The 16,326-nt window shown below is 38.7% G+C and overlaps 1 protein-coding gene across 2 annotated transcripts; it reads right to left on the bottom strand.

Moving 5' to 3' along the window:
• Nucleotides 1-4,983: 4,983 nt before the first annotated feature.
• Nucleotides 4,984-14,360, bottom strand: gclc (glutamate-cysteine ligase, catalytic subunit). 2 transcript variants are annotated; one of them, XM_023408500.2, is made up of 16 exons: nucleotides 13,717-14,360; nucleotides 12,572-12,684; nucleotides 9,589-9,771; nucleotides 9,310-9,423; nucleotides 8,938-8,996; nucleotides 8,503-8,639; nucleotides 8,273-8,347; nucleotides 7,970-8,086; nucleotides 7,362-7,500; nucleotides 7,061-7,173; nucleotides 6,857-6,949; nucleotides 6,642-6,746; nucleotides 6,452-6,533; nucleotides 6,250-6,359; nucleotides 5,835-5,955; nucleotides 4,984-5,738 (listed from the first exon to the last, which is right to left on the bottom strand). In XM_023408500.2, exons 1-16 carry the CDS (start codon nucleotides 13,864-13,866, stop codon nucleotides 5,557-5,559), a joined length of 1,893 nt encoding a protein of 630 aa, XP_023264268.1. In that variant the 5' UTR covers nucleotides 13,867-14,360; the 3' UTR covers nucleotides 4,984-5,556. The 2 variants fall into 2 exon arrangements, with proteins under 2 accessions (XP_023264268.1, XP_023264269.1); XM_023408501.2 differs by having other exon boundaries at nucleotides 12,572-12,914; nucleotides 13,717-13,857.
• Between the last annotated feature and the right edge of the window lie 1,966 nt (nucleotides 14,361-16,326).

The raw sequence follows: 16,326 nt of genomic DNA, 5'->3' as shown, positions 1-16,326 counted from the left end.
AAGTAAAAGTCTTGCATTGAAAATGTATCTTAAATCAGAGCATGTGAGCATTGTTAGGAAAAAATGAATTACCAAAAGTAAGGGAAAACCTTATGCAGAAAAATATCAATTATATTATCATATGTGTGTTTTATTAGATTATAATTACTGCTGTCTTTATGTGTAAGTAGCATTTTACTGTTATAGAGGGTTAATTTAATAATTTAGAAACAGGTAGTTTAATCTGTAATGCATCATAACTGTATTTAATAATATAGTGCATTATATTTTATAAGATCATCATATGTTTTGTTTAAATCTGCAATTTAACTAGGAACTATAGTCAGTTAAATGTAGTGGAATATAAGTCTGAAGTGGCATTAAGTACAAAAACTCAAGTGATGTACAAGTAATAATATAATAATATCTAAAATTTGAACTTGAGTAAATGTAGTTTCACGGGTATTTTGTGAAATGAGGAATTTCTCCTCTTCTTGTTTGATATCCAGGCAACTTGGTCAATCATTAACACACTTTCACAGTCTGTATAATCTATTGATAGTATGTTATCACCAGGTTTTTGGCATGACCTCAAAGCCATTCACCCTGATTAGTAAACTGATTTAGCAACATAAAATCAATCAACAGCTTCTGTGCTTTGAGATTTTACAAATCTTTACTCTCAAGGTCCCAGATTGGTATAACAAAGTTGTAGATCAGGGTGCTGTACCCAGGGCCACCCCTGAGTTTCTGAAGGTCAAGGGAAAAAACTTTATTTAGGGCTCCTTATTTTCTTTCTGAGGCTATCAACCAATAATGTCAAGTTTATGTCCAAGTGTAAATCTCATTGTGCAGCAGAAGTAACATTAACTAATATTATTACAATCATTGATCAGTTTAAAGAGTAACAACAGCAGCAACTTGCAGGCAATGAAAAAAATATGTTTATATCAACACAATGATTGGTACAAATGGGGATAATTCACAGTCAAATTCGCAGTCTCTTCATGTTGTTGCACATACTTTAATATCACAGCCCACCTGAACACTCACTGTGTAAAGTGGGTGTGATCGTCAGATGCTAAATAGGCCTACTATCCACCCAACACTGTAGCACCATCACTTGTTTACACTATACAGTACATTAATTTACTGTAGCAGACGCTTTTGTCCAAAGTGACTTACAATAAGTGCATTCAACCTCTGTAGGAACAGGGACCAGATGTCATCAAAAACTATAAGTACATCCCTTCAAAACAAACAACCAAGAGTGTGTTCAGTGCTTCAGGACAAGTGCTACATTTACACTATAAGATAAACAGAGAATTAGAAGATATTTGATTTATTGTATTTGTATATAGGCTCAAACTGTGACATTAATGTAAGAATAAATTAAATTGTTGGCGTAAGCGAACTACAAACAGATGGCTTTAAGCTCCATTATCAGCCTGCTAAGCCAGGAGGCTGGCTGCAGACAAAAGATTAAAATGGTTTGAAACAAGTCTTGAGATGGTGCCATTGAAGTAAAGTGTTGACAGTGGTTATGTTTAGGTTAAGATTAGAGATTGTTTTTGTTAGCTAAGGAAAGATCTGGGCTAAGTCTCAAGTCAAGGTTTGACTGTTTATGGTCACAGCATATGAACATTTTAACTTCTTAAGTCGTTTATTTTTACATTTGCCAGCAGTGTGACTCAAGACATTGCAATGTTGTTCCGCTTTGGTTCAGGTTGAAATATCTCAACAACTATTGGATGGGTTGTTGTGAAATTTTGCACATTGATCCATGGCCATTTTCTTCTGAAAAACACTTCTTTATAAATTTTCTAAAATCATGGGTCACAGGCGAGGTGTTTTACGTCCAGTCGAGCCAGGGCAGCTAGCATTCATTTGGAGTCGTGTTTCTGCCTCCTAATGAATTTACTCCACTGTCATCTGCTGCCAGGCAGGAAGTGTAGAGGGGATTAGTCAGAGCTCGGAAAACAGCCGCCATCTGCAGATGATAACGATGTTAATCAGTGCAGTGATGAAGTGAATTAAAACAGTAAAGATCAAGGCCGGAAAACCAAAACAAGGAGCTGAAAGATGATAAAAGTCTGTGAGGGAACTTCAGTCAGGCAATATTGTTTCACGAGCAAAACATTTAACATAGAAGTACTTGCGGGATCCATTATTGATATTGAAATATTTATTAGTGTAGTTTTAAGTAGAAGCTAACTAATCTGCCTGAAAGAGGGCTTGATTAGCAAACACAATGACAGACCTGTAGAAGTTATGATTGTATAAAGTTTCAAAAATAAGTATTGATTACAGTGACTGGGAATAGTTTTAGGGACGTGGACAAGAACACTGCAGTATCAATAATCGCCACAAGTATAAGTTTAAAATCAACAAAGATGCACTTGGATGTTTTCCTCTGTATATACAGGGCATGCAACCAGTTTCAGTGAATGGAGGAGGAAAGGTGAGTGACTGGGTCAAATATAGGTAAGTGCAGAACTTATAATATTAACTTGTGATGCTATAGACAGAAATATGTAGTGTGTTGCTTGCTAGGTTGAGGGAGCTGCAGATGGCTGGCTGGTTTGTTTGACTGAGCCGCATGCTGCTGATGGCTAGGTGACTGCATGCGAGACAGTCTGACGTGTCTGTTGGATCAACATGTTGTTGGCTAATGAACGGTGTTAGGCAGTGTGTAGAAGCTTTAGAGCTGTACTGGACAGTTTAGTGATATATATGATATCAGACGACAAGCTAGTTAGCATGGCATGCTGTTGCCATGCTAGTAACAACAGCTGGGCCGGACAGGCACCTGAGCAGATATGATGAAGATACAAAGCTGGGTCACGCCACCTAGTTTTGTTTGGGTGAGAGAAGGAGTTAAAGGCAGTTTATAGGTATTTTAGGTCAGGGCTGGAGAATGGTGTCACCTGTCATGGGATCCACTAGATTTATGATGGCACAGCCCGATACCCGCTGCAGCACCTACTGATCAAACATCATTTAACATGTGTACTTCCAGAGGAAAACTCACCCAACACGTTTCACTATGTATTACTAACTGTGTCTGAGTGACATCATTCTAACTTATTTTTGATTGCAGGATGTATTGTAGGTGTTGCCAGCCTGAGCCTGTCTCTAGTACTCACTGGCAGTGTGCATACTGCATAAGCTCTGATCACTGACACTCTTTATATCGACCTTTCTACTGAGGAAATGAAAAAAAATGAATGATGGCTGAATTCCATTTAGCTGCTTCAGTTTCAGGGTCCCGCTATCGTGTATGCTGGCACACTGTCATGGCTTAGTGGGACACTTGAATAGAACAGAGCCACTGTTAATGTTATTAGTAACACCTGTTCTTTCTATTACGTGTCTCCAGGGATCAGAGGGGATGGAGGGCTGTGCTGAAATTCTCTGACCTCTAATAATTGGGTCTTTCATTTTACGCAGGGTCTTATCTCTAAGGGGCTCATTAGTGAACAGTGAATGTTAATTTTGGTAATTTTGGTTCTCATATCATCCCTATTGGGATGTTAATTTTTGTGCAGAATATTTAAACATTTATCACTTTGCCTTGAAGACACAAGAGTATTTTATTCCAATGTCCATTAAATTAATAAAAGCTGTGAGTCCCAGGGTTTCATGGGTGCTTTTTTTTCAGCATAAAACTATGTCTGTTGTCTCTCCACTGGGTAGGCCTGTCCCAGCCATAATCATTATTTAGTCCAAGAGGTCAACCTGAGGCAATGCTCTATTTGCCATTGCAGCTCAGTATTATGTAAAGCTGTGGTTCAATACCACCATCTTGTGGATGAAAATGTTCAGGTATTGGCTGTCGGAGATTTTAAGTATTACAGACAAATAGAGAGATGTTTTTGGAACAAATTAGCCAATATTTAGGCTTTTTAGGCTTTTATTTGTAACCTTGTACTTGAGAGCCTGGTATTTTATTCTCTGAACCACTCCCTTCTAATGAATGAAGGTATGTATTTTTTTCTATTCTTTGAAATTGCTTTTTTCCTTTCCAAGAGCAACAGTGGGTGTTCTTTGTACCATTGTTTTCAGCAATGCAAGGGGCATGGCTCCAGGAAAACCAGTGTCAGTCTGTCTGTGAGTCAGACTGTCCAGTTTGGTCCAGACTGAAATGTCTCAACAGCTTTTAGATGCATTGCCATGAAATTTTGTAAAGACATTAATAGTCCCTCGAGAAAGATTTGTATTAACTTTGATCCCGACTTCAACTAAAGGACAAAAATTTTAACTGTGGCTTGGGATAAATAAATAAATAAAAATCTCTCTCTAGGGAGAACTTTTCTAAGCCCATTACGTGCAGAACTAATGACTTTACCATCAGCCTCAGTTATAATTTATATTTAGTGCAAATTAGCAAATGTTTGCATGCCAACACACTGAGATGGTGAGCATGGTAAACATTATATTTAACGGCAGTATGTCAGTATTTAGGGAGGGATTTAACCACATTATTTATGTATGTGGTTATGGAGCTGTATTTTGGATGCATGTAGTATTACAGTATATGAAAGAGCTCAGTTCAAAGCACTCCAGCTGTGCTGCTCTGTCAGATCCTGACCTCTGACCTCTGCGGAGGAGGTAAGGAGTAGTCTCTCAAAGGCATCTAAATATCTCAGCATATTCATTTCTTATCTAGACTTTATCCTGTGACATAAAAATGTGGTTTATTTATAACAGTATTTATAAGAGTCACAATGCTGTGTCTTGACTTTCTGTCCTCACAGGTTGCCTTCTTACATTAAATGTTGTAAATGTGCTGACTGCAGGGATTCCAGGGAATGTCAATCAAAATGCTGCTAATGTGGCTGGTTGGAAGGATTTCAAGACTTTCTTTTATGAGCGCTAATCAAGATCAGGCTTAATGATGATGCCTTTGTGCTAGCTCAGCCAACATATTGGAGAAATTAAATTAATTCACTTTGGCTCCATTAAATAAAAAGCTTTCCAAAAATGTAAGAAAACTTGACTAACTTACTGTTGTACAGATTTATTTTGAAGCAGCATCACATTGCAAACAATGGTTCACCATTTCCATTTAGATGCAACATACCTTCAAGGTCCCACTACAATTTCAGCAGAGCAAAGCAAACATTTCTCTTAAATGCAAAAAAAAAAAAAAAAAAAAAAAATCTCTACTAAATGCAAAGAAAGCTCATATCGAGAAAAAAAATCCCCATGATGTTAATGTTGTAAAGAGTGGAGGTACAGTATTTACAGAACACAAGATTAAAAAGCAGACTACTGTACAACTCTTCGCTACACTTACATTCTCACACAGATAGGCTTAATTTCCCGAGAAAAATAAATACACATCTGATTTCTATTACACAACCTTTTGCATGTCTTAACCCTATTAAAATAATTTTGTAATCATAAAAATCTGAAACAGTATATATACATATATTTGATGCAGGTGTGTTTCTTACAACACACACATGCTGTTTTGCATTCTCTCACACTTGGACCGCTTTCGTTCCGAGCCAAACATTTGGTCTCGCTTAACATGCGTGTTTTTATAATGACAAGGCATTTCTACAGTGTTTCTCATTTGAACTTGTTTACTGGGTTTCCAATGAGCTCTGGGCATTGCTCTTCGCCTTTTGCAATCCTGTCGCACTTTCGGAACAGGTCGTAGTTGATCTTGTCAGTGAAGACGCTGTCCTTCTTATACTGCGGGTGTTCTGCGACAAATTCCCTCATCCACTTGGCCATGGTCATCAGTTCTCCTGTTTCATATTAGCAGAATTAAGAGAGTTACGCTCAGAGAAAATCTGCTTATGGCTTCAGAGAACATTGAGTTTTTTCCTTTACTCCACATTTACCTGAGGCACGTTTCTTGATGAGCTTCAGATAATTCAAAATGGTGCACCTGGTGTCCACATCAACCTCCATGTTTTCCAGATAGCAGTTAAGGATCGGGATAAGCCCTTGAAAAACTCCCTCCTGGTGATTTAAAAAAGAAGAAAAGAAAAAACACAAGTAATTGTTAGATGGTTTAAAACAAGAGGAATACAATCTATATACAGTCTGTATACAGTCATGCTAACAGCTCTGTGAGACTCAGCTGAATACTCACAACAACAAGAAGTTCCCAATATCTTTGAATTACATCACAAATGTTTTTACGAAATTTTGTGATATTTCAGTCCGGACCAAAGTGTCGAACGAATCATTGACATTGAAACTGAGCCACACTGCTGGCATGGCTCAGGAGTCAAGTATAAATATAATAATCACCTTTCCGTTGATGATTGTGTCGATGCTCATCAGCGTGTACTCCTCATTAGCACCGTCAGTCTCCAAACCGTTCTGAGCAGAAGGGGTACCATCGAGGACCGGGTTGCAGCCTATTGGTGGACAAAACAAATGTATCTGTTTCTCCTATCTGACACATTCACCATGAGCATCAGCCTCAAGTTGCACTTTTTGTTCGACCCACCTTTGAAGATGTCCTTTCGGAAGTAAAACATGCCCTCCTGGACCGCATTTCTCTTCTGTGCGACCTTCATGTTTTCATCAACCTAATGTGAGACATGTTATCTGTAAGAACATAACAAGGACCCAAATGTCCAACCTCATCAGGTGAGTTTCTGTTCATATAATCAGTAGAACTGTGTGGCGGTTTTCACCTTCGACAAAGGGATTAGGAAGTCCAGTTTGTAAGACAAGATCACTCTGGTGAGCAGAACGACAAAGACCACGTATGCAGCGTTTTCAAAGTCAGTTAGCTGCACCTGAAGAACACAAGCAAAAATAAATATTAACTCACTGTCAGGTGTTTTTTTTTTTTTTTAGATTACAACTGTAACCTTAAGTAAGTGGTGATGGTGCAGTTGGTAATTACCTCCATGGGGCGGAACTCAACTCTCCAGCCGATGTCAGAGTTCGGAGGTGGAGGTTTAAACCTCATGGTCTGCCAGTTGGTCGACTGGAGGTTCTGCAAGACATCGTGTGTCGAGTGTAAATAAATAGTCAGATATGCTGAAGTCAAGCCTGTATGTTTTGCTTTCTTCTCAGGAAGGTGCTTAAGGAATACTGGAAACGTCACCTCGAAGTGATCAGACTCGTTTTCATCGTCCAAGTGTATTTTCTCCTCGAAGACAGAGAGTGGATCTCGGATGAATAGGTGAGCTATGTGTTGGGCCAGGAGCTTGTCAATTCCTATCAACAAAAAGCTAATTATTCATTTCTTTTCTTTACAAGCTTTGTGGATTTTGACTGTCAAGCTGATTATCCTTCATATATTTAAAATATTTAAATATTTAAAATATATCTATTGATGACAGCATGGATAATATACATTTGTTTTTTGGACAAAGCAGTCTCTCCATTTTCCCAGATGACGGTACCTGCACTGAGCAGCTGCTCGTAGATCTCCTTGTCTATCGTCAAATCAATGTCATTGTACTTCTCACCACAGCTGGACAGGTAGCTGTCAATGGAATCATATCTTGACTTGAAGATCCTGTACTTGTTGTTTTTCAAGGGCTGCAAGGGAAAAAGTCATTTTTCACACATTAAACTCAAAATACAAACCAAAAAGCACCATCTAGTTATCACAGTAAAAATGTTTGTCCTTGAGAAAAGAATTTAAGATCAATCAAGTAATTCAAACAAAAACAGCAGCATTTCCTTAATTGGAAAAAAAATAACAAAATAACAGTATTATCACATGCACGTAAATGTCAAGATGTATTTTTAATTTTAAATTGAACATTTAGTCAACATCATTTGGTTATCTGTTGGTGACAGAGAATGCTGGCTCAGATCAAATTACAGACGTTTAGTTCTGTTGAAGATGAATGTTGAAAAACCAGACTCAGCGGCTTTCAGTGACAGAAGAAACATGAGTGGTTAAAACTTAACAAAGCACCTTCCAAATAAATTACATGTTCTCATGACTAAAACATATTTTCTGCACACTAGGGGTGTGGTTTACCCAGCTGCACCTGCTCACCTTCAGGCCACGTTCCTCCGGTGTCCTATCATCCACTGAGGCAGAAATAACTCCCCAACGACAATCAATATCTGACACATAGCCTCTGTAGAAGGGTGAGGCTGCACTCAGCGCCATCTTTAAAGAACAAGATTATTCAGTGTAAGTTGCGTTTAATGACATTATAGGACACTCTGATGTTTTTCATCTACAAAACAAAACAAAAAAAAGGTTGAAAGAAGAGTCAGTCAGTGTCTACTTCAACCTTTTTATATATAAAAAAAAAAACTAATCAGGAAGCACGTGTTTTATTTATCTACTCACCACAATGGGGCAGAAAGTTGCTAGTTGGTCATAGAGGTATCTTGCTTCATCAATGCTGCAAGCCTGGAATGTTACCTGCAACATCACAGTAAGAAAAGAGGCTGAAGTACATTTATAAATCACTTATTGGGATTGTAAAGTTGCAGTCCCGGTTACATCATCTCTTCTTCACTAAAAACAAAAAAGGACCGTTCAAGGCAACAAAGCCTCTGGGATGCCACATTCAGTACCTGCAGACAGCAGTTGCCCATGCCAAAGCCCATGGCGTCCATATAGATGTGGTCAGGCAGAGCCGCCCTCGCTGCTTCACCATCGTCCTCAGGAAACTCCTCCACAAATGGCGATGGAGTGCACTTGTCTTTGTAGACTGAAATATGGAAAGGAGTATCGTCTAATTTATTCCATTCAGTCAAAAAAGACAGATGAAATGGATCAAAAACTTTAACTGCAGTGATCTGCACATTACTGTCTATACCAGAGTCTGCCCATATCTACAACAATCAATTAAGAATATTGACTGGCCAAAAGCATTAAAAATATTATAGCATTATAGAATATTATAGAATATTACATTTTTTATGGAAACTATACAATGAATCAGTAACAACAAATTACAATAACTAGTTCATAATACTGTTTATATCTTTCATTTCACTCAAACTTACTCGGCACATTAATCGCGACTTTCTCTCCTCTTCTGTGACGTATGTTTCTGGTAAGGGTGCTGAAAAAGCAAATCCATGCACACACACATACACAAATGCAGATTTCATTAAAAAAACAAAAAAAAAAACAAGAATAAACAATCAAAGGAACTAAATCCATGGTATGTCCTAAATCTACTGACTCCTACAGTAAAAATGAGGCAACAACAATGACTACAAACTGGTATGTGGTTGTATTATAGGTTCCTTAATTAGTTGCTTATTTAAAGACATTTTTGCTGCAATATAATAGTCAATTTTTTAATTCAAAACCGTATCAGTGATGCAACCACACATGCACGCTGAGCTGAGGTTAAAACCATGAAGACTTACCTGAATCTCGGGTGTCTGTTGATGGCTTCGTCTGGGAAAAACAGTGACTTCGACACTCCCTTCTCAACAGGAGTCGGCCGGTGCTCTGGTTTTGTGAAACCTGGGCAACCTAACCTAAACATACAGAACTATTATAAGGCTGCCAGACTATATATATATATATATATATATATATATATATATATATATATATATATATATATATATATACACAAACACTTTGTTTCTATATTGTTCTTATATCTAACAGTTTTTAAAGGGTATTGTAAACCAAAGAACCTTGGAAATGAGGTGATGGTGCAGAGAGTTTCATTCTGGTTCAGAACGGATGAGGCCTCTCGTCGTCTCTTCCCCATGTTGCCCTCCACAGTGTTGAACTCTGACATCGTCCCACCGTACGGCTGCCCTGGAGTTCCTTCAATCATGTAGCTGCCATACTCTGGTCTCCAGAGTGTGGGGTGACTGCGGAAAATAAAAAAGTGTTGTGGAAACGTTTCACAAAAAAAAAAAAAAAAAAAAAAAAAAAAAAAAGGTCAGCAGGAAAGAAGGCCATTAAGAAAAGGCCTCGATCTCAATGTCACGATGAGCCTTCTGATTAAATAAACTGCATAAATTCTCCCTTTATTGTATGGCAGCCATAATCTTGGCGGGACAAGCGAACTCAACGTATTTGTGCTTCAGAGCGTACTCTGTGGTGTGTGCGACAGAGGGGCAGTAATGAGGAATGCATCGGCTCTACTATTCCCACTGCCATTGGTATTTTCCCTGGGTGAAGTTGGCTCCACAGATTTAGACCGACGTCATGGGCAGCGAGCAAGCATAACATTCATGAGCTTGTACAAACACATTTACACTGCCTGCAGAGAATTCCTCTTTTTTTAAAAGAAATGTTACAACAGCTTTGACATGCAAATGACATTCCCCCTCCCCTCGTTCTGATCCTTATCACTCACATCACCTGTACATCCTGGAAGTTTGTATAATTTTTTAACAGGTTCAGCCCTAACATTTGATACTGAAAATGAATTGGCACCTATTTTGAAAATTTAAAAATCATTGTAGTAATTTTTTGAGCAAAAATGCCAAACATTTGGTTTTCAGCTTTTGTAATGTGAGTATGCTTCTCTTTGTCATACTCAATAGTGAAACTAATATATTTGACATTTGAAGACATCACCATGGGAAACTGTAACAACAACTTGTCACTATTTTCTGACATTTCTGACAAACGGTTAGTCTATTAATGGACAGAATAATCAGCAGATGCATTGATAATGAAAATAATTGTAGTCGCCTAGATGCAACCTGGATCTTTTAGACATGATTTCAAAATGTCCACACCTGCCTATATATTCCTCCTATACAAAGTTCCTGCCATTGACAATACTCAATCAAAACAATTTCAGGCTACAAACTTAATGAAACTCCATGGACACATTAAATTATGCCGTGGCAGAAATCAAGAAAAAGCAGGTGTAAAAAAACGCTGTAACTCCACGGGGGCGTAGTGAGAACTATCACTCTAAAATGGAAGAAGATTGAAAAAAGCCAAGTCTTTTTCTTTTTTTTTATCTATAGAGCTAATCTCAGTATTTACACGTCATTGGTCAGAGATGAGACCTAAGACCGCAGTAAAAGATCCTCTGCAGAGATGGGAGAGAAACACATCTGCAGACCCCCCCATTCAGTCTATATAACTGCACTTAATGATTGACAGTGAGAATGAGGAAAGGGCCTCTCTGGTCTTCTAAGACAAAGATATAACATTTTGAACTGAATTCCAACATCTGAGGAAACACGGCGCTTATCACGTTGATACTACAGTACCTACGGTGAGGCCGGTGGCAGTGTTATGATATGTAGAGACTCTTTAGTGGCAGGAACCAACAGTGTTCAGGACTGACCAGAGTCAGCTCTTCGAAAATATGCAAACATCTCAAAGCTGTTTACTGATTTTTATCCTATGACCTGACGGTGCCCGAGGGGATCTTTCTCAGTGAATGTGAAGAGAATGAATGTGAAGGAGCTTTAGCTGCTGCTACTGGTGCTCTGATATTTTTTGATATTTATGATAAATTTGCTTTTACATGTCTGAAAATGCACTTAACTAAGACAAAAAGAACTAAATCTAACATACTACCTTTGCTGGGGAGGAATCAATGACACTAGGAGAGAAATTCAAATGTTACTATTCATAGCTTTTTAAGTAAAAGCTGTTTTTAAACATCTCAGCATCATGTTTAAAAGGGATGACACTTGTTTTTGTGCTTTGTGCATGGGAGCAAAAGCACACAGGGCGTCAATCATGACATATTATATGAATGATGAATGAATGGTGACTTTGAAAGTCAAATTAACAGTCCTTGATAAACAGGCTTACAGGCATTCTGTGTGTTTGACTGGAGGTTGGTGTTGCCTTCCTCTGCTGTACTCTACACCAATAGCTCCTAGTGTTGCAACCCCTTAAAGGTAGAGCAACGTCTACTTGTGACCCCTCATCACAGGTTCTGTGATGAGCTGTTCAAACAAAGACTGGTTTTTCCTTCACAGACTCATTTGAGTGTTTTTTTAGTTGCCTGAAGAGAAAAATACATCAAATATTTTTGCAAAAGAAAACAAGTATGAGAGAAAAAAACAGAAATAATGAATATATAATTTTTGTAGATAAGTGTTTTTTTCTTTCTCATGGCTCCTGACTATGTGACTCCTAAGATTCAATTTGGGATCCCAAAAGAGGAACCACTGCCTCACACAATAGCAAATGTCTTCCGTTTTGTAAAGATTTGTTCATTCTTTCACATCGATACAGCTGTTTAAAGATTTGAAGCTGGGTGGAGCTATGCTAAAACATGTATTTGTGTAGGTGTCGTAGTAGGAGTTAGCCACTCAAAACAAGCAGGTCTCTGTAAAAAAAAAAAAAAACAGAAGTATTTGGCCAATGTCCATTTTGCCTGTACATTTGGCAACAGCAACCCTTTTCTGGGCAGCTACAGCATGTGTGGAACTACGAATCCTAAGATGCATTTTCAGCAACTGTTCTCGTCCTCAGCTGTCACTATTCATATTTACATCTTTGTGCCAAAGGGATGCCAGTCAGACAGGTTTCTTGCACTCTGGAGATGAGGCATTACTAGCCTTAATAAAATATAAGTAAATTGTGACAGTCTTCTTTTAAAACTGTACAGTACAAAGACATTTACAACTTTTATCTCCAATATATTCAGCTGACTGTTCAGACATGTGCTGTGGAAAGCTTACTTACTTGGGGTTTATTTTTTCACCCTGGTCTTGGAGGGTTTCCAAAACATCTCCACCATTCAGGACAAGTCGAACCTTCTCATCTTTGTCATCCAGTTCCACCAACATGTACTCAACCTAAAAGCAAATAATTGAAAACAAACAGGACACAGTGTCAAACCACAGTCACACACGGCTTCATTCGAATTCAATGTAAGCTTGTAACTTCTAAACCAGGTTTTCAGTCGGTGCTAGACTCCAGGACAAAGCAGACGTGTTTCAAGATCAGACTGGGAGGCCATCACATCAATTCCAATTCATCAGTCATGTTTCCTTGACTTTGACTCTGCTCCCCTGTAATCCCCTGTCTGAAAGAGGGATTAATCTATAACAACAGCATTCCACATTGTTCGAAATCAAAACACTTTGTTCAAGCTGTAGCACACTGAAGTTTTACGGACTGGTGGCGGGCAAAAACTAGAAATGCAAACTGGTGTGAGGTTCTGAAAAGCGTAAAGAAAGAGTCACAACAGGCATCAGCTGAGCCTTCAGATCCTATGATACAGCTCAACAAAGAGTGTCTTCCTGAATTACTAGTTTTAGCAGACAGTTACTAGGAAAATTGATGCTAAATATGTATATTTATAAGAAGCTGTTGGATAACCATCAGTGATTATGTTAGACAATTCTCAAAAACACACATCTGGTTCTAGACTCTTTATTCTTGTAAAAATATTCATATTTGATATTAAGAATTCAGTCTGACAATGGTTATACAGTGTTATTCAAACAGATCCAGAGTAACCAGTAACACCAGGTTTTGACTGTTATCTTCTCAATCAACTTACATGTAGATATTAGGGACTGTTGTATAATGGGCAAATGTCAATGACAGCAATACAATATTGGTTGTAGGTTGCAATATTTATTTGAAATTAAATGTGTTTTTCTTGCAGCGAATGAACCAATTCATTCTTTTTGCCTTTTTCTGTATCAATAAAAGACCATTGTTGCATCATGCACAACCAACATGACTGACAGATCACACACATTAAAAGCAGCAACAGCAGCAGCAGCAGCAGCAGCAGCAGCAACAGCAACAGCAGCAACAACAGCAGCACATTTCCACATGTTGGTTCAATATAATGAGAAAAAATAAATGTTTCTTACCTCATCGCCCCATTTCAGCACATCTCTCTGACGATCCTTCACCTTGTTGTAGATGTTGAGAAACTGAATGATGCCGTGCTTTCTGATGTGGTCAGCATACTTCTTGGTTTCTTCCCAGTTCAGTGGAGAGCCTTGTGACAGTAAACCCATCGCACAGACAGGCTGGAAGGTGTAAACTAGAGGTTGGTTGCTTCTGCTGGCTACGTACACTGAACCGGCACGCCGAGCGTTAGCTAGCTAGTTTGTCCACCTCGCACGGAGCTAGCATGAAGTCTCGGTCCAAAAAAATGGCAGGGTCTGGATCCTCAGGGTGCTGTGAGAGAGTTCTCGGGCTTGAATTCAGAGTCTCCGGGTTGCTGTTAAGCGGCGTGCCCTGTCGGTAACCTCAGCTGGGCATCCAGAAGAAGCAGGCCCCTGCTCATCACCTGCTAATGACCGGTTAGCACGGTAACACACACCCGTGGGCTGATATAGCAGCAAAAAGTAACGTAAAAAAACCCTGACGAGTTAATGAGTGCGTGCTAGCCTTGGCTCCGTTAACGACGGCGGACTGAGGCTGTTAATGTGCAGCTCTGCGGTGGGTTGACAGCGAGGTGGACCTGTAGGTAGGTCGTTGTTGCCAAACCAATCTGCTTCACGGCGCTGGGTTGAGTTCAACATATGAACGCCCTCCTGGCTCCACACACGTGATGCCGTCAGGCGGAGCGGAGAGCGCGATGTCGTCACCATGACTCAGCAGTCTTCGCTGCTTGGCCCCTCCCACTGAGCTGTCAATCAGACCGGGTGGCGATGCTGCGTTCAAGGCTGTGCTGGGGACAATAGACTCAAGGTAAGGGAAAAAATGGGAGGAGCTGATGGAAGTCCGATTGACTTTTTCTCCATTATAGACCCCTTGAACTATTTCATTTTCTTTCCCCTTTTCACCAATCAATTAATTGACCAATTGTTTCAGTAGACACCTAGTCTTCGTTGGTGAAAGCTGGAGAAAAGTGAGGTAAATGTATCACTGTAAATTCTCCATCTGATATAAGTATTTGTGAATAAGAGGCTCACTCTCCTTCCATACCTAGAAAGCTAAATTATGTAAATACCAACTTAGTGTGATAAACACAGCTGTTAACCATAGAATGTATATAAAAAGTAATTGACACTATATAAGCCATTTACTTCATTTAGGACACAATACATATTTAAAATGTGTTTAGAAATGAATGTTTTAAAATGTAAGCTATTCTTTGTTTTGATTTATTTTGGCATTAAATTGTTGTAGCACAAAGCAGTCATTTTCTGCTTGTTTTCTGTAATTAACACCTCAAAGCTATTTACTTACCTCGTCTCTTTATTGCCAAATGACAGCATTAAGAATGAATGAGTCATGTTTACAACTAGTGCATGGGATGTGCCAGCTTGAACATGGATGCAAAATCATTCTAGAAAAAAAGGTGATTGTAATAATGACACAGCAACACTTCTTAGAGGGTGTATCTACTGAACTTAACGCACGCATGGACAGAAAATCAAGTTATAGGTCAATGAACTGCATCCAAACAATAATGTGGTTTCAACACTGACATTTTATTGTTTTTCTGGTTTGCTTTAGACTGACTATTCCACATACTGTCTGTTAGTTATGACTTCACCTGATCTAATCCGTTCATAGAGCTGCTCTAGTAACAAGCCAGAGACAGCTTGCCCAAAATGACTGTGTGGTGTAGCTATTTTAAATATACACAAATGTATCGCTGGCCCAAGACACAGCAATGAGGAGGTTGTTGATGTATGAATTTACAGAGCCACTAAAACCTTAAACTGAGGGACTGCAGCAGAGCAAAGAGCACAGGTCATATTAAAGACCTGGGAAATCTGGTTTATACTTTCACAAGCTGTATATGTTTGGCATACAGAGTAACTGACAAAGTATAAAGGAGTATGTTGCTAACTTCACATTTGCTGTATAATAATGCAGCAGAGTATCAAGCACAAAATGCCTTCCTCCCTGTCTAAGATCAACAGTTGTCATGGTCCAACTTCTTTTACCTCTTGTTGGATGTTGCTTTATTTTGTTGTTGCTTAAACGCACCAAACAACGAAGATCACGATGATCCTTCATCAACAGCATACATCCTACTGCTATTGCTGCTATTAGAAAATGCTTTATGTTTCTGTTATGTGAGCCTGATGGCTTGTAAAAGGAAAAAAAAATTATGTATATACATATATATATATATATATATATATGGTGGAGAGATGCCTCTCTGTTTACTGTTTGGGACTAGTGGACTTGCACATCAGAGGAAACAGAACACCAAAAATGAAGTAATGTGCATAATGCGATAGCCCTTTTATGCATTCATTTGGCTCATGTTACCTGAAGTCTTGTTTCTCTGCTCTATGTTTGTTTGCAGTGTAAATGAGTACCTCCACAGGAAAATGAAATCTGTGTGGTTTTACAGTCATTATGTTTAATAACAAATTAGAGTCAGACTTGGTGTTGGCGCACAAACACTTATTTGCTGTCGCCTTGTAAATTCTTAAATGTGTGTAAAGATAATGTAAAAATACACAAATGCATGAGTCTGTTGGCTGGACATATACAATATTTAAACCCTT

This window comes from Seriola lalandi, unplaced genomic scaffold (genome assembly GCF_002814215.2).
Source record: "Seriola lalandi dorsalis isolate HSWRI2012SDOR001 ecotype SW California unplaced genomic scaffold, Sedor1 jcf7180002054364, whole genome shotgun sequence".
Lineage (NCBI taxonomy): Eukaryota > Metazoa > Chordata > Actinopteri > Carangiformes > Carangidae > Seriola > Seriola lalandi.
This window is presented reverse-complemented; position numbering and strand designations above follow the sequence as displayed.